The sequence below is a fragment of the Neurospora crassa genome, linkage group I, assembly GCF_000182925.2.
Source record: "Neurospora crassa OR74A linkage group I, whole genome shotgun sequence".
Taxonomy (NCBI): Eukaryota; Fungi; Ascomycota; class Sordariomycetes; order Sordariales; family Sordariaceae; genus Neurospora; species Neurospora crassa.
The window spans coordinates 5,883,934-5,903,094 of NC_026501.1; the positions used below are offsets into that span (position 1 = coordinate 5,883,934).

The 19,161-nt window shown below is 53.5% G+C and overlaps 6 protein-coding genes across 7 annotated transcripts; 2 read left to right on the forward strand and 4 right to left on the reverse strand.

Annotated features, from left to right (window-relative positions):
• The first annotated feature begins 151 nt into the window (after positions 1-151).
• Positions 152-4,457, forward strand: NCU09218. 2 transcript variants are annotated; one of them, XM_011394959.1, is made up of 3 exons: positions 152-245; positions 323-506; positions 591-4,457. In XM_011394959.1, the coding sequence occupies exons 2-3, from the start codon at positions 409-411 to the stop codon at positions 1,633-1,635; spliced, it is 1,143 nt and encodes a 380-aa protein (XP_011393261.1). In that variant the 5' UTR covers positions 152-245; positions 323-408; the 3' UTR covers positions 1,636-4,457. The 2 variants fall into 2 exon arrangements, with proteins under 2 accessions (XP_011393261.1, XP_011393260.1); XM_011394958.1 differs by having other exon boundaries at positions 152-506; positions 591-2,060.
• Positions 1,806-8,486, reverse strand: NCU09219 (dopey domain-containing protein). The gene is made up of 4 exons (XM_954070.2): positions 8,052-8,486; positions 5,443-7,972; positions 5,149-5,384; positions 1,806-5,096 (listed from the first exon to the last, which is right to left on the reverse strand). The coding sequence occupies exons 1-4, from the start codon at positions 8,146-8,148 to the stop codon at positions 2,191-2,193; spliced, it is 5,769 nt and encodes a 1,922-aa protein (XP_959163.2). The 5' UTR covers positions 8,149-8,486; the 3' UTR covers positions 1,806-2,190.
• A 240-nt stretch (positions 8,487-8,726) lies between these two features.
• NCU09220 (vacuolar fusion protein mon-1) lies at positions 8,727-11,406 on the forward strand. The gene has a single exon (XM_954071.3). The coding sequence runs from the start codon at positions 9,002-9,004 to the stop codon at positions 11,036-11,038; it is 2,037 nt and encodes a 678-aa protein (XP_959164.3). The 5' UTR covers positions 8,727-9,001; the 3' UTR covers positions 11,039-11,406.
• A 188-nt stretch (positions 11,407-11,594) lies between these two features.
• Positions 11,595-13,877, reverse strand: NCU09221 (HIT finger domain-containing protein). The gene is made up of 2 exons (XM_954072.2): positions 13,488-13,877; positions 11,595-13,419 (listed from the first exon to the last, which is right to left on the reverse strand). Exons 1-2 carry the CDS (start codon positions 13,759-13,761, stop codon positions 12,572-12,574), a joined length of 1,122 nt encoding a protein of 373 aa, XP_959165.2. The 5' UTR covers positions 13,762-13,877; the 3' UTR covers positions 11,595-12,571.
• Positions 13,878-14,111: 234 nt separating this feature from the next.
• On the reverse strand, positions 14,112-15,538 carry NCU09222 (hypothetical protein). The gene is made up of 3 exons (XM_954073.3): positions 15,063-15,538; positions 14,603-14,708; positions 14,112-14,535 (listed from the first exon to the last, which is right to left on the reverse strand). The coding sequence occupies exons 1-3, from the start codon at positions 15,218-15,220 to the stop codon at positions 14,449-14,451; spliced, it is 351 nt and encodes a 116-aa protein (XP_959166.1). The 5' UTR covers positions 15,221-15,538; the 3' UTR covers positions 14,112-14,448.
• A 246-nt stretch (positions 15,539-15,784) lies between these two features.
• NCU09223 (protein disulfide-isomerase) lies at positions 15,785-18,244 on the reverse strand. Its single transcript, XM_954074.3, has 3 exons — positions 17,881-18,244; positions 17,507-17,658; positions 15,785-17,442 (listed from the first exon to the last, which is right to left on the reverse strand). Exons 2-3 carry the CDS (start codon positions 17,637-17,639, stop codon positions 16,058-16,060), a joined length of 1,518 nt encoding a protein of 505 aa, XP_959167.1. The 5' UTR covers positions 17,640-17,658; positions 17,881-18,244; the 3' UTR covers positions 15,785-16,057.
• Positions 18,245-19,161: the final 917 nt, after the last annotated feature.

Below are 19,161 nucleotides of genomic sequence, written 5' to 3' on the forward strand. Positions count from 1 at the left end.
GCCCAGTGCTCCTGCTGGCGTGGACCTTGATGGTCAAAGCTCCCAATTCCAGGCACGCTGTGGGGTTTGCGCAAATCTAGGTGGGTTTCCTGAATTGGGGAAAAATACTAACTGTAGTCTAGTCCCTGCGACTTACACAGTACATCCAGACCGCGGCACCTTCCGGGTATCGAGTACTTCTTCACATTCATCTCAGGTTCACTCCTTGACTCAATTCAAAACCTTTTGGTCTTTCCATCGAATCTGTCCGTGATTTCTCAACCATATCAGTCCTGGGGACACAGGCAAGAAGAAAGAAGATCAACTAATTTGTCCACCACAGCAAATCAGGATTCACAATCCAAGACCAACACCATTCCGAACAACACAAAACTCAATACCTCCAAGTCTATCACAGTCATCAGGAGCATGAGTCCCAAACTTCTCAAAAAAGGAGAGAAGTTCCCTCTCGATGAAAATTGTCACCACTACACCAAACTCGGTGAAGTCCCCTGGGACATCCAAAAGTAAGTAAACTCCCCTCCCTCTCGTCACCGTCCCTCATCCCCCAACCCAAATCTCACTAACACCCCATTTCACCCCACTCCCAGATACTGGCACCAACGTTTCTCAATCTTCGAATTCTACAACTACGACATCCACCTAACCGACTCTGCCTGGTTCGGCGTCACGCCCGAACCGGTAGCCACGCGCATCGCCCGGGACCTCTCCACTCACCCCATCGCTGACGGAAAACGCGTGTTAATCGACCTCTTTGGCGGCGCCGGAGGCAACGTGATTGCCTTTGCTCTTTCCTCGGGGAGATGGGATCGCATCATTGCTATCGAAAAGGACAGGTCGACGCTGGCCTGCGCCCAGCATAATGCGGAAGTGTATGATGTGCTGGACAAGATTACGTGGGTGCATGGTGATTGCTTTGAGGTTATGAAAAGGTTTTGGAAGACGACGAGGGGCACCAAGGGAATGGAGATGAAGGGGAGGGGAAGGGAGGGTGGAGAGGCGGCCAACAAGGGGCAGGAACAAGAGGATGACAACGAGGAACTGGATGGCCTCCTAGCGGGACTCAAGCTAGAAGAGTGTCTAGTCTTCGCCTCGCCGCCCTGGGGCGGCGTCTCGTACCGCGATCAGGAGGTTTTCGATCTTAGCAAGATGGAGCCGTATAACCTGGAGCAGCTGTACAAGGCATGCACGATGCCGCAAGAAGCAAAGGAGGAGCACCCATCGACGCAGAAGCAAAAGCATATCCTGCCGCAGGCGCTGTTCTTGCCTAGGCAAAGCGATTTGAACCAGATTGCCGCTCTGGTACCGGAGGGTGCTCCAAAGATTGACGTGGTTCAGTATTGTCAAAAAGGAGCAAGCAAGGCGCTGGTGGCTTATTTGCCGGGGAATATTGACGCCGGCAAGGAGGATAAGAAGCAGTACGAGGAAAAGAGGGGGCAAAAGAAGAGAAAGCAGGATGACGACCAGGAGCAAACGATACCAGAGCTCCTCCCCGAGGCGCCAAAGGAGGCGTCGGAGGCCCATGACGCTTACGATACCTCCTACGCCCAGGACATCGAAGTTGACACCTCCAAAGTGGACAACGCCGAAAAAAGGAAGCGAAAACGAAGGAGACGCTCATCGCACAACAACTAGCAATCACTGCGACCATGGGAAGGAAAAGAAGTAGGATCTCCCGGAGTACTATGGTTAGGCTCGGGAACCAGGTGGCTGATGAAGCCTCGGGATTGGGATAGGGTTTTAAGGAACAGGACATGATATGGACAATTGACGTTGGACGGATGTGACACGAGCATGCACATACTGTAAGAGATTTTCTTTCCCATTTTGATGGCCTTCTTTATTACCACCACCGTCAGAGTCATTGTCAGGAGATCAAGGAGACGGGAAACAAACACCCTCTCTATCGATATTGTACAAAGCATAAAACAACCATCAAGGAACAAATTACGCTACCTCTAGCACGTAAACCAAACAGTATCAGACTTTACTTAAACCTACTTCTTTTTTGTTTGGAAATGCTCCAAGCATCCTCCATCCCAATTACCACCTACTTTCCCCCCTAGACCTCACCGTCCCCGACCTCGAACTCGACCTACTCCTTCCCTCCCTCTCCCTCCCTCTCAACTCTCTCACATCTCTCAGCCCCGCCGCTCCACCACCACCACCATACGCAGAGCCGGCCCGGTCCTAAAGAGCCTTCACCACACTCCTTTCATCAAACAGATCCCTCAATAATCCATTGACACACCCCTCCCAGTCCACTTCCGTCATCTTGTACGTTGTCTCGAACGCAAAGATACTCAGCTGTCCGAAAAACGGCCGGAGCACCTTGGCCACTAGTTCGTCTTTGCGCTCCATGCCTACTTCGTCGGAGATTTGACCTGGGAGGTTTCCCAGCAGGGGACGGCGGAGGGGTTGACCTTGACCGTCGATTCCATCGGTGGGGGAAAGGAGCGAGGACGGATCTAGGCCTAAAGCTGCGGCTCCTGCTTCGGATAGGGAGCGGGAGTGGGAGTGGTGGGCGTGGGCGTGGGGAGTGACAAGAGAACCGTTGAGTTCCTCAGAGACTTCATCCACTAGCGCCACGGGCTGATAACCGGCTGCGCTGGGCCGGTAGACGGCGTCGATAGTGTCGGTGACGAATAACCACTCATGCAACTGGAAGTCATCGGGCGCGACGCAGACGAGCAGATCCAAAAGCTTGCAGGCTTGCATGACGGCCGGGTTGCCGTATATGTCGCTGGGCGCGGAGTGGTCGGGCGCGACGACCGAGGAGATGGCGGCGTGCAGCTCGGCGTTGACGACGGGCCAGAGCGGAGCGAGGTGGATGGCACTGGTGCGGAGGACGAGGGCGCGCATGACCATGTAGACTTCGGCGCGGGTGGTGGAGGAAGGGGAAGAGGTGGCGGTGGCGCCGAGGAGCTCGACGAGCTTGTCGAGAATGGACGGCAGCTCAGTTACGAAGGTGTCGTCGGTGGCGGCGAGGATCAGGGTGGCGATGCGCCGCAGGTTGAGTTGCGTCTTGCGGTCGGCTTCGAGGCGGGCGGAGGTGGCGCCGACGCCGAAGACAATGCCCGCAGTCGAGGGCGGGGTGATGCGGCCGAGGATTTCGGGCATGCGTTCCTTGTCTGCAACGGTCCATTGCTTGAGGAGGGACAGCCAGTCGGTTTGCACGAGGCTCAGGTTGGAGCTGAAGAAGCGCGAATCGTTGAAGGCATCGGCAACGTCCTTCTTCCAGGACTTTTGGTTGTTAGGTAGGCGGGATAGTTGGTGGAGCAACACCAGGGTGTTCTTTGACACGGTGTCGGGGAAGAACTTGGACCGCAGCGTTGGGCCGATCACGTTGGCCGAGATGGAGGTGGCAGCCGTGAGGATGCGGTCATTTTCAACGAGGATCTTGGGCAGGTTGGGAACGATATTGGAGAGGATCCCAACGACATCGTCTGCGCGTTCGAATGGAGTCCGGCTGGCTGCTACGGAAAGCGTCCGAGGGGCCTCATTTGGCTTCTTTTCCGAGAGAAGAAGGTTGGTAGTGGATGAAGAGTAGCTTGTCGAAGAGTTTTCCACGAAGCTGGTTGGCCGTGTAGTGAAGATAGCCGCCAGGAGACGGAGGAAGAGATCCGCCAGTTCACGACGCATCTTCCTCTGTTCTCCAAAGTTGGTGTTGTCCACCTTCTCACCCAGAATCGCAGCAAACTCCAGCAAACTTGGCAACGCCTGGCGATGGGGCAGTGGGTTGCCGAGGAGGTCCTTCAGGAAGATCATGCAGTCCTGCCATATTTCATCCATCGCATCATCCTCCAGAGTGCGTGCGTAGTCAACCAGGAAAATCACCACGTCTGTATCCTGCAGCTCGATAGTAAGGGTCGACCTCCTTGAGGGATCCAGCGCGCCCGGGTTAGTCCTGCTGTATATAGCGTTGAAAAGTGCCGGGATTGTATGCTGCGGCCGCGATCCATCAAGGGCAGGCAAGAGATTGAACACCTCGGCAGCCTTGGACGTATCAGAACTATCCAGTGCACCCCTCCATATCCCAATCACCGTTTCCAAGCACTCTAGCGTCTCAGCAGCAAAAAGATGCTCAAGGAGCCTCCGCGCTCGGTTTCTCATCCGTAAAGAGGTGTAGTTAAACGAAGCGCCCGAAGAGTTGTCTTGCAGGGAGGCATCGCTCCCTTGACCCCAGGACCAGATCTTGAAGCAGATGCGCACCGCATCTTGGAAGGCCAAAAGGACGGTAAGTCGGTCGTTAGCTGTGGCGCTCCGGGTTTGCGGTGTGTCGGATGAGAAGACACCGGAGACCATGTTGCCGAAAAAGCCTTGAGGCTGGTCTGGGTTCTTGACAACCTGGGCTCTGGCCTCTTCAGCCAGTAGCCTGTCGTGTCCCCTTGCCAGTACCTGCTCGAGGCCATTCAGTAGGGATATTAAGGTAGTCTCGGGACCAATCTGACTGTGCGTTTGAGGCTCGTCGGAGGCTCGGAAGAGCTGCTGTAAGCGGCTGAAGGTGGTGGAAATTTGACTGCAGAGTGTCTCGACCAAGGGAATCAGGACCTGAAAGATTGAATCTGAGTAAAGCGGTAGGCACTCAGCAAGAAAGCTAATCCAGCTATCCAAGACGTGTCGGCTGCTAGGTGCACTGAGTCCGGAAAGGATACACTTTAGCAGCGTGGGTGGAGGCGGCTGAAGAACGGATGGTGGTTTCCCTCCAGCCACAGCTCGGAAGGCTTTAGCCGAGTCTGCCGTAACACTTGCGGCACGTTTCTCTGCGGTTGGTGATTCTGGAAGTTCAACTGGTGCTAACTCACGTAGCTTGAGGGCCGCAAAGACAACGTCCAAAAGCAAGGTCTGGACGTAAGGCTCCGGACCTGAAAGCGACTGGGTGAGCATATCGATGAGAGGGTTCTCAAGGTGCAACTGTGCTAGTGGTTCAGCATAGGGGTTCACCAGGATAGGATGCATTACGCCCAATGCTGAACGATAAAGCTGTGTCACCCTTATTTGAGAGCTTTCGTCGTTCAAAGTGTTGACGTCTGCCATGCATTGCATGGCAACCTTGAGGAAAAACTCCTGGAAGGTCAGATCATCCTCGGATCCGGCTGATCTGGTTAGCTTCCATGTACAAGATGCCCGAATGGGATGATGACGTACTAATCTCGGATAATGATGGGAAGTAAGAATCTGGGCGGATAGTCTTTTTCGCAAGGAACGCCCAAATGCTATCAGGGGTAAAGCGAAAGACATTGGATAAGGAGCGGAGATAATACACAGCCAGCTCCACATCATCCTCGTCGGAGAATTTATGAACCTCTTTGGCTTCAGCCGAGGTTGTTTGGCGCCTCAGACATGATAGCTCGGCGAACTTGGACACGAAGATGTTGAAAATTCTGGGAGCAAAGGCGTTAGCAAGCTGTGACTTGTGACCCAGAAGGCCTGGGGTCATACTTGTCTATCCCGACTAGGCTGCTCAGCCAACTCTTGACTGTCATGAACAGCTGCGTCCGCTCATCGGTGAGGGCATCTAACATTAGGAATAACGGGCGGGTAAGCATGACTTCGTAATTATCTATACCACCAAGACGTGGCGGCGCCTTTGCGTCAAAGATGGGGGTCTTGGGTCCTCGGCGATCGCTTCCAGAGGGGTTATCTTGAAGACTATGCGACCAGAGCACACTGAAGCTTCTTCCAGGGTCGGCAGGACGTTGGATAAATGTCCCTGAAACATCTTTCTCCAGCATTAGAGAACATATGGCTGCCTCGATGTCTCGATTGGTTGGTGTCAGTGCCGTCTGGAGTAACCAAAGACTTCGGACCGTCTCAACGTGGTACTTCGGCTCTGACGATGATAAAAAGCTCCATGCGTGGCGTACCAAAGGACTAACCAACTCAGAGAGGTCCACATGGGAAATCCGGTCGGCAGAATAAAGGTGGGTAGAAAGGGTTAATAGCGAATAATAGGTGGTAAAGGTAATAAAAGCATCTGATGACAGACACCCGTGAATGGAAGCAAGAAGTTTCTTCGTATCGAGGAACGATCTGTGAGGTGTCTTGGTGAGAAGAAGCAAGAGAACTCTGCTCTTTGCAGCGACAGTCGGGCCGGACTCGCGTTGACTGAAACTCTCACAGTTCATGTCGCAAGCTTTTTGCAACAAGAGTTCCGCCACATTCTGCGGTACAAATGGGGGAGAGGTGGCGTCCAAGTTTCCTTGTTCGGCGTGGTAGAAGTTCTTGATTTTCTTCAGCAGTTCAACATTCGGGATTCCGGCCAAAACCTTGGACTCGATAGCTTTAGCTTTTGCGCTCGTCGGGAACGCTCGTTCTGGTACGAGCTCCAACAAGCTTGCAGCTATTGTTAAAGCCTGGACCAACAAAGTCGTACCGTCTGGTAGCAGAGTGGTCGCATAAGCATCACTCTCTTTCAACTCCTCGATCATGCATAAGATGGAGAGCACCGTAAGCGGAGCATGAATGGTTATCATCTCTTCTTCGCTGACGTTGAAATGGCCGAGAATGAACTTGACAAGGTCAAGCTTGTCGCTACGATCAGTCACTGAGAGTTTGCCAGGACTGATAGCCTGCGCCACGAGGTTGAGAATTTCGCTGTATATCAACCCGCTCTCGACTCCGTCAAAGAAAACACTTGCACTTCGGAGCACCTCGGTGAAGTCTGATTTGCTGTCTGCTTTTGCTTTGAAGTCTCGGACACTGTCAACAATGGGAAGAAATACCTCAGGCACAACCAAGCCGCCAATTTCCCACCTGTCCATCAAGGAAAGACAGATACGATATGGCTTCGCCCGGTCTGCCGGATTGTTCCCAACTCTACTAGCCTTAATCATGCCGAGTAGGGCCCGAGTCAGGGGTCGCAACCCAAATTCTTCAAAGTAGCTGGTCCTCGACATAAAGTAGGCAGGGGTGCTTGCAGTAGTTGTGGGAGAATCAGGGCCGCCTTCGCCCTCGTGAGCAGCTGTCGGCTCGGGGCCGAGGAGCCAGGTCCACAGCCGCCTGTTTAGACTCATATCTCTCCGGGTCGTTACCCCAACTGCGGTCTTCAGGAGGAGTTCTAGGTCGTCGGTCTTGGCCCTGGCTTGCAACACCTTGGAGTGCAACGGAAGATGGGTAACGAGCAAATCAAGAAAGCCACGTTGAATAAGGATCTGGTCATCGGCCAAACCGGCAGCAAAGCAGCGGATCAGCAATCCTGGCTCGGGAGACGTTACCAGCTGTACCAACTTGGCAGAAACCTCGGGATCCAAGCCATTGCGAGTGTCAGCCTTGTAGCCATCTGAATGTAACTGATGTCCCAGTTCAGGCAAGGCGCGCATAAGGTATGCCAAGGCCCCCGTCCTCCTGCTATGCCCGGTTATGGAAGCCAGAAAGAAACACTGCCAGAAGAAGTCGTCACCAGAGGAGTGAGTTGGCGTTATTGTCTCGCTTTCTGGTGGGCGGAGAGCGGCCTTGACGCGTTCCACAAGCTTCAATGTGCGCTCAAAGTCCTCGCTGGTTTCCTCCTCTAGGCCTGGCAAAAGAGCAAGTATGATCGATTTCAAGGCAGGTCGTAGGGATCGCGGGTTTACACCCAAGAAGTGGCGTTCGAGTAGGTCGAGGAAAGGGGTCCGGACGGAAAGGGAGGCGAACGACAGAACCGACGCAAGGCCGGGGAGATAGAGTGGCAGGTCTCGCGACAGACCTTCCTTGCCAATGACTGTGAAGATGAAATTGTAGACCTCGAGCGTCTTTTGGTGAACCCCGGACGGAAGAGACGGGTTCAAGCATTGTGACAGACGCTTTGCGACGGTAGCCTTGGCGGGGATGGTGTTGATGGTGGACGGTCGAGCTTGGAGTGCCTTGAGAAGGCGGTTGAGGAAGGAGATGTAGTCGGCCCATTCTTGGAGGGCTGTATCGAACAGCGAGAGAGCTCGTTCGACGCCGGAAGCGTACTTGCGGTAGTTCTTGTCCTTCGGCGCAACTTCGTCTGTCCATCACCTGGTTAGCTACCTGCTAGCTGTATTCTAGCGGGCATGTTTCAAGGGAGGGAGAGGAACATAACATACCATTCCCAAGCTGGTTCCTCCATTGCTTGGGTACTGGAGATTCGCGGCCAGAGCTCTCGGGGGAGATGGACCTCGGCCGGGTAGGATCAAGAGACATGGTTGGCGGCGGGTGGTGGCGATCGTGGGAGGAGGAGACCTTGAGAGTCTAGGGATTCGAGAACAGGACGTCCCCTGATCTAGGCAGACTGCTATAGGTCATTGCCGTCTCGGAGGGGGCGACGGGAAACGGGGGACGGGATGGGTGGTATCTTTGGTGTTGAGTCGCAAAGGTACCCGAAGAGAACTCCACTGAAAGATGTCACGGTAGAGGTAGAGGTAGCTTCCACTCCAAACAGACAGTTCGAGGTTCCCGTGTCGTTGGTGACGACGACTGGACGTTGAGGTGCAGCAGGCGGGAGCTAGGTGTCGACGGTCGGGTGTCACAGTGAGGCTGTGGGTTAGGTTGTTAGGGTGGGCATCTGTGTAAGACACAGTGGAGCAGCGCTGTTGATGCTGTTCGTCAGCGCACCACTCCCACCCTGCCGTTGCCTGCACCCGCTAACGGGGTTCCATCCAATCACTGATCTTCCCCACTAACATCCAGCTGCAGGAGCGGCCCGCTATCTTATCGCTAACATTTTTGGGTTCTGGAAGGTCTGGCGGTTGCGAGTTGCGATTGAAACCCCTCCCCCTTCTGGCGTACAGGGGGATGGCATGTGTGACCGCTCTCATTGTCGTCATTCTTCCGGGTCCTTCTGTCCCCTTTCTTCCACTTCCACCTATCTCTCATCCGAACTCCGTCATTTTCGGACCACAGATCCCCGACATCTCCATCCCCCATGGAGCGGACTTGCGAATAAGCCAGCGGAAATAACCAAAGAGTGAACGAAAGCGTCCGACAATGCCCAGTTCGACCAGCTCGACATCGGTGAACCTGTCGACGCCGACCTGCCACTGTCTTACTCACAACAATGGACCGGGACACTGAAGCCGGAAGCAACGATGGCACCAACGACAACAACGACACAACCATACCCCCTCACACCCCCGAAAGCAACATCGAAGCGGTCGATCATGTCCCTCCCGTACCGCGCCGTCCCAGTCCCAAGTTGTCGGACGATGGCGCATCCGGAGCCCTACATGTAGCGGCCGCTTCCAGGCCCACCACCCAAGTGTCGACCATCGATATCTCTACTCTGTCCTTTCCCGATGGATCGCGCGGCACTTTCTCGACGAGCGCGACGAGCGCGACGAGCGCGACGAGCGCGACAAGATCCGTGGCCTCGCCCCAGTCGAGCGCCAGCGGTTATACCTCCCCGCGCACTGACCTGGTCGAGACTGTGAGCGTCGCGAGCTATCCCGCAACCCTCCGTCCACCTGGCGACCTGGCAGATCTTGTCACCGGCGAGTTTAACAGGCGAAGCCGGGCATGGTCCATGCTGAGGACTCAGTCATCCTCTGTGCAGCCCTTCGAGGCCAGCAGGACCGGCGCATGCGACAGCTTGACCGGGTTCGAGAAGGAGTTCGATAATATCCCCGAACTAGGCGAGAAGGGCATCACCGACGAGCAGCGGCTGTCACTCTGGAAATCCAAGATGAAACACTACATGATCCTGTCCTCCGCCGGAAAGCCCATTTGGAGTCGACACGGCGATACAAGTCTGATCAACTCTTACATGGGAGTCGTACAGACCATCATCTCCTTCTACGAAGGCGCAAAGGACCCCCTACTAGGTTTCACCGCCGGAAACGCTCGCTTCGTCATCAGCACTCAAGGCCCCCTTTACTTTGTGGCCATCAGCAGACTAGGCGAGAGCGATGCCCAGCTTCGAAGTCAACTAGACGCTCTATATATGCAGATCCTGTCCACACTCACACTTCCGACCCTCAAGAACATCTTTGTGCATCGTCCCTCAACCGACCTCCGAAAGCCATTGGAGGGAACCGAATCCCTCCTCTCCTCCCTCGCCGATTCCTTCACCAAGGGCTCTCCTTCTGCACTCCTCGGCGCCTTGGAATGCCTAAGATTGCGCAAATCTCACCGGGCCACCATCAACAATGCCTTTCTCAAGTGCCGCAGCGACAAGCTGCTCTACGGCCTAATCGTAGCCGGGGGCAAGCTAGTGAGCGTGATCCGGCCGCGCAAACACTCGCTCCACCCAAGCGACCTCCAGCTAATCTTCAACATGCTCTTTGAATCCGGCGGCATCCGCGCCGGCGGCGGCGAGAACTGGGTACCGCTGTGCCTACCAGCCTTTAACAACCGCGGTTATCTTTACATGTATGTGAGCTTTTTTGACTCGGTAGAGACGGCGGAAGAAAACAACAGCAACAACACCAACAATCCAGAACAACCACCACAACCACCACCACCAAAACCAGTGACTTCACCAGACGAAGAAATTGCCATAATCCTCATCTCCGCCGATAAAGAATCCTTTTTCGAACTCAAATCCATGCGTGACAAACTCGCCCTTCAACTGGCCAAGAACGGTTCTCTGGCACTCATCCAATCCGCAGCCCGTCAAGGCCGGCCGCGTATTGAGACCATCTTGAACACCAAACCCCTCTCCAAGGAAGCAGGACAAGGCCAGGGACAAGGGCAACTAAGTCACTTTCTCTACAAATCCCGCGCAAATGTTCAATTCTGCCAATCCAGTCTCTCTCCTGCTTTCGAAACTTCGTCCCCCCCTTTACCTTCCTCCTCACCCTCTGAAAACGGTTCTTCCCAAAAGACGACAGAAAAACTAGTCTCCCGCCGCCGCCTAATGACGCTCTACCACCACTTACACGCTTCGATTCATGCCAAGCACTCGCACCTAAAAGTCTTGCATCTGGTGAGCGAGGACGCGGCGAGCCTGGCTTGGATCACGCCCGTGTTCGAGTTCTACTGCGTGGCGGGACCGAATATGTCGAGTGGAATCATGACACAGTGCGCAAACAAGGTAGTGCAATGGGCGAAGAGAGAGGAGGAGCGGTTATTTATCATTGGGGGTGGTGTGTTTTGATGATCATATTAACGAATTAGCATTGGGTATCATAATGGTTTTCTGGTGTGTACGGCATGTTTCGGTTTGCTTTCCTGGGTTGTTGATTCTGGTCATTTAGGGAGATACCACACATATATATCGGTTGTTTTTTTCGTATAGGTTGTTAAAGATAGTTCATTGCTCTTCAGTTCTCCATAATGTTTTTTCGGTATTATACTCGATTGTATGATACTCATAGCTTTCTGCTTCTGTTTACTCAAGCCTTAATTCAAACCATATGGACAGACATGATTCACATATGTATTAATACCTCCCAAGTCGCACTATTTCTGCCTTTTGGACAGGTGGAGATTGTTACCCCGTCCCTAAACCCAAGTGTATATCTGACTCCCTGGTTTGCCATAACCCAATGCTTATCTTCCCATAGTGTCCTTCATGGGATCATCTTTGTCCGACATAGCGGTATTGGAAAGGTTCCATCCATCCTTGAAAAGCAGATATAGTGAAGAGTATCCAGCTAAAGCCATTAACATCATAAAGCCATTCATCGGTTTCGATTAAGGTATTGCCTTCCCTCAACTCAAAGGTGAATTAAACATATAGGAGAACTGCGCAAAAGTGTTGCAAACACATGACTCGACCCCATCATGCAAAGCCGAGAAATCAAAATCCGAACTTTTCACCACCCGTTAAGTTACCATACCATCCAGTCCTGGGACTCGAGCTTAATCCCGGAGTGTTGGCGCTTTACCAACCCATCACCAAATCCTTTCCAACCTTTCCGTCCATCCCGTCCTTCCCTTCCTTTTCGTCTCTTCGTTTGTCAGAGCCATTGGCGACGGAACTTGCTCGATCACCGTTGGAGGAGGAGCTATAACTATAAGTAGTGACTGACATGGGGGTCCAAAGCAAAGATGACTCGCTCCCGCCCTTCGCCAGGGGCATTCTTGAAGTGAACACCACCACCACGGGACTTGACGGGGAGTGGCATGAAGGCATTAGAGTTATCGCTCGTGCTGGGTGTGGGAAGTAGCCTCTTTCCAGCCGCTTCCAGCAATAACTCGATAGAGTCTCCTGGCAACCCTGTCCCTTGTGAACCCAGTTTATGGGCTTTATATCGATGCTTGTTGATGCGGCGTTGCTTGCCAGTACTGTTGCTCAAAGTGGAAGTCTCAACAACGGGTGCTTGGTGTTTCAGTGCAATGCTTCCATCATCAAAATATGTGAACTGTACAGTAGAGGTCCTTCATTCCTCTCTAAGCCTCGCTGAAAGAGTCAAGTTGCCCTTAACTCGTCTCGGCCAAGGGAATCAAATTCCACTCCAGAAGAGAAGACTGAGCCTGCATTTCGGTTCTCCAATTTCTGTTTCCATGTACTGCATGATACTGATCGCGTGTCAACGGCCTTTCAGATTAGGACTTCAGTAGAGACGGACCTCAATGGTAACTCGTCCATGAGCACCATTGGCCGAGGTGACACATCCTTCAGTTCTGCTTCCACATCTCCTACCCACCTTACCTCTTATCTTCCCGCTGCCTCGAAACCCTAAACCTACAACCCATATCTAACCAAACACTCCTCCCGATGCGCCTCCAGACACTCCAAAGCACAAACCCTCGCCCCGCACTTGATGCACTTCACACGTCCCCAATACCCACACACTTCGCAAAACCTACGAGCCGGGTATCTGCCCTCCTCCTCCTCGGTCCACTGCGCCCGCGCCTCGAGGTAGCTCAGCGGTGGAGCCGTTATCAACGCCCGGAGCTCTTCGTCCGTTGGGAAGGGAGGGACGCGCGAGACGAGCAGGGGGTCGTCGTCGCCTGGGTGGGGAGTGGGTGGTGGTCGGTTGTAGGCTGGTAGGATGGTGCCGTCTGGTGGGTAGGATTGGATGTTTGGTTGTTCTGTTGTTGTTGGTGGTGGTGTTGCTGTTGTTGAGGGCTCAAGGGATGTTGGTGTGTCGGGACGTGGGGGAGGAAATGGTTCTGAGGAGTCTGGGGTTATGGTTTCTCCTGTGGCTTCAGGGCCATCGGCCATCTCTATATCGTCGCTGCCGGCGACGGCTTTCGGTTGTGGTTGGGTCTTGAGCTTTTTGTGGGACCCGCCCTTTTCTTCTTTTGCTCCTGCTGCTGCTGCTGCTGCTGTCGCTGCTGCCCTTTTGGGAGCGGCCGAGGAGCGTTTATTTGAACTTGCGGTGGTGATAGTCGATGGAGCGGGCGAGTTCCTCGCTGTTGTTGTTGCTGTTGTTGTTGTTGTCGTCGGTGTTGGTTTGTTTACATGAGCTGCAAGTTGAGGATTGCTCTCGGCTAGTGCCAGGAAGGCTTGAAAGTCATCTAAGTGGTTCGCAAAGGTCTTTTGTGATTGTAGAATCTTGCGCACGTTCGGTGTGTGTTTGTTTTGGGCTGTTCCAACACCATGCCATGTCAATTCCGTAGTCTCTTCAGGATAAAAGGTTCGGATGATTGCGCACCTCTAGTCCCACCCGCCTTGGGCGGTATGGGAATCTGCGCATCCCTATGTGAATCTTTGTCCAGTGCCTCGAGATCCTTCCGAATCTTCGCATCCTGCCTGGCAGTAAGATCGGGAGCGCCGACATTGGCCTTGTCGCGCGCAGCACGTTTGCGGTTGAGAGGTTGTAGCGCAGCGGCCGCGGCGGGCGTAAGGCCGGTATCTGGGACGTACGCCCATCCTGGGGCGTTTTTCGTCTTTTGACTGGCGACTTCGATGACGCCGAAATTGTTCATGATGTTTGTGTCTGTTTGGGGTGTTGGAGAGATGCAGAAACGTGCGTTATCGCGAGATCAATAAGGCGCGATGACCAAAGTTCAAATGGTGATGTAAGAGGGAAGTTTTAGATGGGCCGAACCGCGTGGCGCGTTTACAGCGCTAGGCCGGGGTCCGGGGTTGCTATAAAACGGCGCGAGATCACTGGATCTGCCAGAGCTACCCCTGAGCGTCCACTCAAGCCCAGGGTCACCTAGTCTACGAGTCTACGAGGAAATCCAATGGGAGAGCTCATTGTGGGTTGAGCTTTGAACATCGGTTTCAGAGCTCCCGTCTGGTACCTCGACAGGGTGATAAGAGTCGTGATCATGCTTACCTATTGAATGTTTACCCATAGAATTGCCCGGTATTTGAGTGTCTAGGTACCAGTGGTGAGAAAACCTCTTCCTTGTCGATTCCAACTTCTGGCTTCGAGCAGCCCAATTTCGATGTACAGCGAAAGCTCCCGTCCGATTGCCACCAGAGCACGCTCTCCTCCAATTTCAAACCATGAAAAATAAACACCACTTCGCACTTCAGCTTTTGATGTCAATAAAACCCCATCCCGCATCCTTAGTTCTTATTCTTTTGTTCTTCACATAACGGTTGATTATATGCCCATGTCCCCAAACTTCTCATGTATTCCTTCCTCATCCGCAAGATATCGATTACTTCCTCTTCCTCTCCAACGCCTCCATCTTCTCCTCCAAGGTAACAAGGTATTTGCTCAGCCTGTCAACGGCATTCTGAAGAGCCTGTGTTTTCGAATGTCAGCAATGTTTCAATCTCTTAATCTAATCATGTTGTTGTATGTCCACCTACGTAGATATCTTCCGTCAAGAGGTCGTTCGAGGCCTTGTACTCTTGGAGCGCATAGTAGTAGACAGCACTGCCGGCGAGAGTGCTACCGAAGAAGAAGCCGAAAAGCCTGTGTCATGATCGGCGGGTTAGCATTCCTCGTGTCTATGCAGGGGCTTGTATAAAACCTGTCCCCTTCTCGTCGTTGTCGCCAGCTTTTCCTCAAGCTGCTTGTCTCCTTCCAGCCCCAAACGTACAATCCTCCGTCACATCTTCATCCCGTCTCATCCCAATGACCAGTCATTCCCATGGATTTCCCCTATTCAACCCTTCTTTGGTCGTTTCCGGGATCATCTCTTGCTGCCTTCGCCCATTTTCCACGCACCGCGCACCCGATCCAGTAGCATCCCCAAGTCCACAACTTCCCGACCGAACCTCAGCGAATTCCAAATCCAAAATGAACCCCCAAGATGAATAAACTCACCCCCCACGAAAAGCACCAACAGGTTTCCTGGCAGGCAGCGGTGGCACCGCGCCCGCGCCGGGAAGTCCAGCGCTGGAGGTCGTAGCGACAGACTCGAACCTCCTTGCTGATGTCTGGAAGCCGCGACGGAAGGCGGCGGATAGGACTCTGGAGGCCATTTTACGTTTTGTATGGTGTGAATGTCTGTCTTCGTTTGGTCCAATTGGAGCCGCGTTTATGAATGCGATTGCGATTGCGATTGTGTCAAATTCGTTCGGTCGTTGAGATGTTCGTCGTAGTACTCGCTATAATGCGATCGGGGATTTCAAAGTTGCGGGAGGAGATTGGTATCGATCGATTCGCTGGTTCGTTTGGGGAAAGGGGAAATAGCGATGTTTGAAGCGACGGGTGTGATAGATGGAAGCTGGGACTGAACCCAAACCAACCGAACCAGGAACTGAAACGACGTCAGGTCAGTATCGCCAGACGGGGCAGGCACCCCGCGGGAACGGCTAAGTAAAGGTTGTGACGGCATGACAGGGGTCTTGGGTGGTGGGTGCAATTGAGCCAATCAGTGAGAGGGAAACAAACGGGCGGAGTGTGGAGGCAGAATGTCAATCGGCTTGTTACGGTGGACGTGTCCTCGAGGTTCGGTCGTTGCCGTCAACCGGTTGTAAACTGATAAGGATCGCGATAAGGCCCTCAAGGTGCAAGCTTGGACAGACAAAGAGGAAGGAATAGAACAAAGGAAACGACTTGATAATTGACAACTCATCACGAATGAAGAAACACATGACTGAATTATATCTTGTGCGTGTTTTTGTAGATTCCGCTAACAACTGATAGACTATATTGAATTCCCTTACAAACATGCCTTTTGGTATCTTACTCCCAGATCCGTACAAGGCCGCTTCTTTCCCGAAAGGTGCTGTTGCCCAACGAAAGACCCTTGTTCCCAGTAAAACCCATAAATGATGATGCTATTAAATACTTAATGTCTCGTCTCGACTGACCCTTTAGAGCTCGTCGTGGCTGGTCTCCTTGGCGGGCTCCTCGACGGTGCCAGTCTCGGTGGAGGAACCAGACTCGGCGGAAGCGGCAACGGATTCCTCAGCCTCAGCCGGGGGAGAAGCCTTGTACTTGCCGTTCTCGGAGATGAACTTGATCAAATCCTCAACGGTGCGGGGGCCAGAGTACTCGACGGGCTTGTCCTTGGCACCGGCAGCGTAGAGCTTGATGGTGGGGAAGCCCTGGATCTCATCGGGAACGTCGTTCTGGGTAGCATCAACCTTGGCAATGACAACCTTGTCCTTGAAATCCGAGTTGGCATAGAGGGTAGCAAGCTCATCGTACTTGGGAGCGAGAGCCTTGCAGTGACCGCACCAGGGAGCGTAGAACTCGATAAGAACATCCTTGGTGTCGTCAAGGACAATGTCGTCGTAGCTCTTGGCGACGACGACAGTAACGGGGCCCTCCTGGGTCTCGGGGATGGGCTCAGACTTGATCGTGGGCTCGACCTTGCCAGCAACGAAGTCATCAACGAACTTCTTGATGGAGTCGGCGGTAATCTCCTTCTCCTGGTCGAAGGGGAACTTTAGGTTCTTGGTGGTGTCCTGGATAGCGAAGGCGGGGAACTTGTCGGCCTTGAGGTTCAGGTTGCCGGCATGAGCACCGAAAGCCTTGGCGTCAATGGTAGCGAAGTTGATGACACCACGCTGGGCCTCAGCGATGGACTTGAGGGCCTCGCTAAGCTCCTTGCGCTCTTCGGGGGTCTCGGCAAAGATGTAGGCGAGGGGGATGCCAGCGGACATGTAGCCGGCATAGGTGTCGGGGCCAACCTCACCGATGAGGGGGGTGGAGGCAGTCTTGGCAAACTTCTCAATGGCCTCGGGGTCGAACTTCTCAGTGAAAACGGCCTTACCCTCATCAAAATCCTTGTAGAGAACGATGGCAGGGGCGGTGACACCCTCAGCCTCGGCGAGAGCAGCATCACTGCTGGCACCGAAGGGGTACTCGTCGCGGAGCTTATCGGCGACCTTGGAGAAGGTCTCGTTGGAGGCCTTGTCGGCGGCATCGAGGTAGGCAACAATGACGACCTTGTCGGCCTTCTTGAACTCCTCAATGTTGTCCTTGTTGAGTTCGGAGACGGAGGGAAGAGACTGCTTGATCATATAGGAAGTGATGGCAGCAGCCTTGCGCTGGCCCTTGTAGGGGGAGACGACTTCGAGGCCACGGAAGACCTTGAGGGTAGGGTAGCCCTCGACGCCGTGCTGCTGGCACAACTCGGACTCCTCAGTGCAATCGATCTTAGCGAGCTTGATGTTCTTCTCTTTGAGGGTGGTAGCAGCCTCCTCGTATTCGGGGGCAAGGGCCTTGCAGTGGCCGCACCAAGGTGCGAAGACTGAAGAGCAAGACTGTTAGCAAGAACTACCTACATAGGAAGCTGAATCTCAAGGGTAGCTTACATTCAGCAAGAACAATGTCGTTGGTTTTGACGAAGTCATCGAAGGTGTCCTTCTTCAACTGGATAACATCGGAGGCAGTGGCCACGGCGGCCGCCGCGAGAAGCCCGAGGGCAAACTTGGTAGGTGCGTGCATGTTTACGTTTCCCGGCTGTCTGGGAAAGCGGAGTTAGATTTGCAAGTTGATATATAAGAATGATGCTTGGATATTGTTCTTTTGGGTTGCTTCTCAAAGCCGTCGTGGAGGTTTGTATGGTGGAACAGGAAGGACGGAGCACGGAGGTCGTGAATGGATTAGGTTGCTCAACGGGAAGGTCGTAGCTCTGGCGGGGCCGCAGTACACAGGCAAACGTGGGTACGTAGTGGGTACTACTTACTCTGGGCTATTTAAAGGCAGAAAAGGGGCCTGGGATTTGGGAAGAACTAGAACTGGTGACTGAGAGAAGTTGAAATTTTGAAGATGGAAAATGTCCCGGAAACAGAGGCAGGCGGGTGGTGAAGGCGAGAAGGGGGATCTGCTTTTTAATGTGTTATCTCCAGCCCGTGTTTATAAGCCAGGTTGCTTTCTGTCGGTCGAGTGAACAGGTGTCTTCTCCGCCGCTACGAAAATGATACACGCCGGGCAGTGGGCAATCAGCCTTGGAGCCTGCTGAGTGGTCAGTGGCGGCACCTGCAGTGGTGCTGCAGGGCGCCAGGGTCAAAGAGCTCGCTCGCGGCTGTCGGCCGCGAGGCGGAGAACAACCCCGAGACTGGACTGTTGTCAACGAAGGATGAAAGGGATCCTTCGGATGCCAGGGGCGGCGATTTTTGCCATTCATTATTCAAGCCTGAATACAGGTGGCATTATGCTGTTTGTTGATTACATATCGGATCATCAGTCCCATGTTGCATTACAGATTTACTACCGTTCCATGTTTTCCCATTTTCGTCGCAAATGGGTTGGAATAGTGAGTGGAAAGTGAACATCATACAACGAGATATGCCAACCTAACTAAACATAAACATGATGGCTGGACCTTCTCAAAGAGCTGGCCATAGAGGTACCTTTTCTCTCAATAACAATCCCATCCGTTCCTGCACCAGAACCCTTTTATTTCCGCCCCGTAGTAACGGCCACCTTGCATCAGTGCGTGGGGTCCCATCAGAAGAGAATGGGCAGCTTTGAATCCGGACAGCTTTCCCCGCAAGCCAAGAAACACCCTTTCTGTGCCGCCCTGGGCTGCTGTGCCGCGTACCGTCACGCCGTTCCTTCATGGTCTCAGGGACCGAAACTCCACTGGGTGAATGGGCGGGCAGAACGGGGCCGTAGTGCAGTGCTTCCGTCTTCCCCATCGGGCAATTTGAACAACATCTTGCCGCCACGAGTCCATGTCGATGGCAGTCATTTCATACGAGGTATGCGCTGCGAGTGGTGTCCTTTAATAAGCTGACACGCTTGATGAGCTGAACCGGTAGGATCTTGGTTTTGCGTATAGCTCCACCAAGATCTCACCTCGCTATTTTCAGTTGTCAGCTTCGGACCCCTTCGGCGGAGCTTTGCTGTCGTTCCCAAGCCAGCACTCATTGTGGCTGGGTTCAGTATTCGAGCGCAATTGCACGGTACGTGGGGAAGAGATACGGCCACGTTCGGATATTTCATCGCTACTACTATGACACTG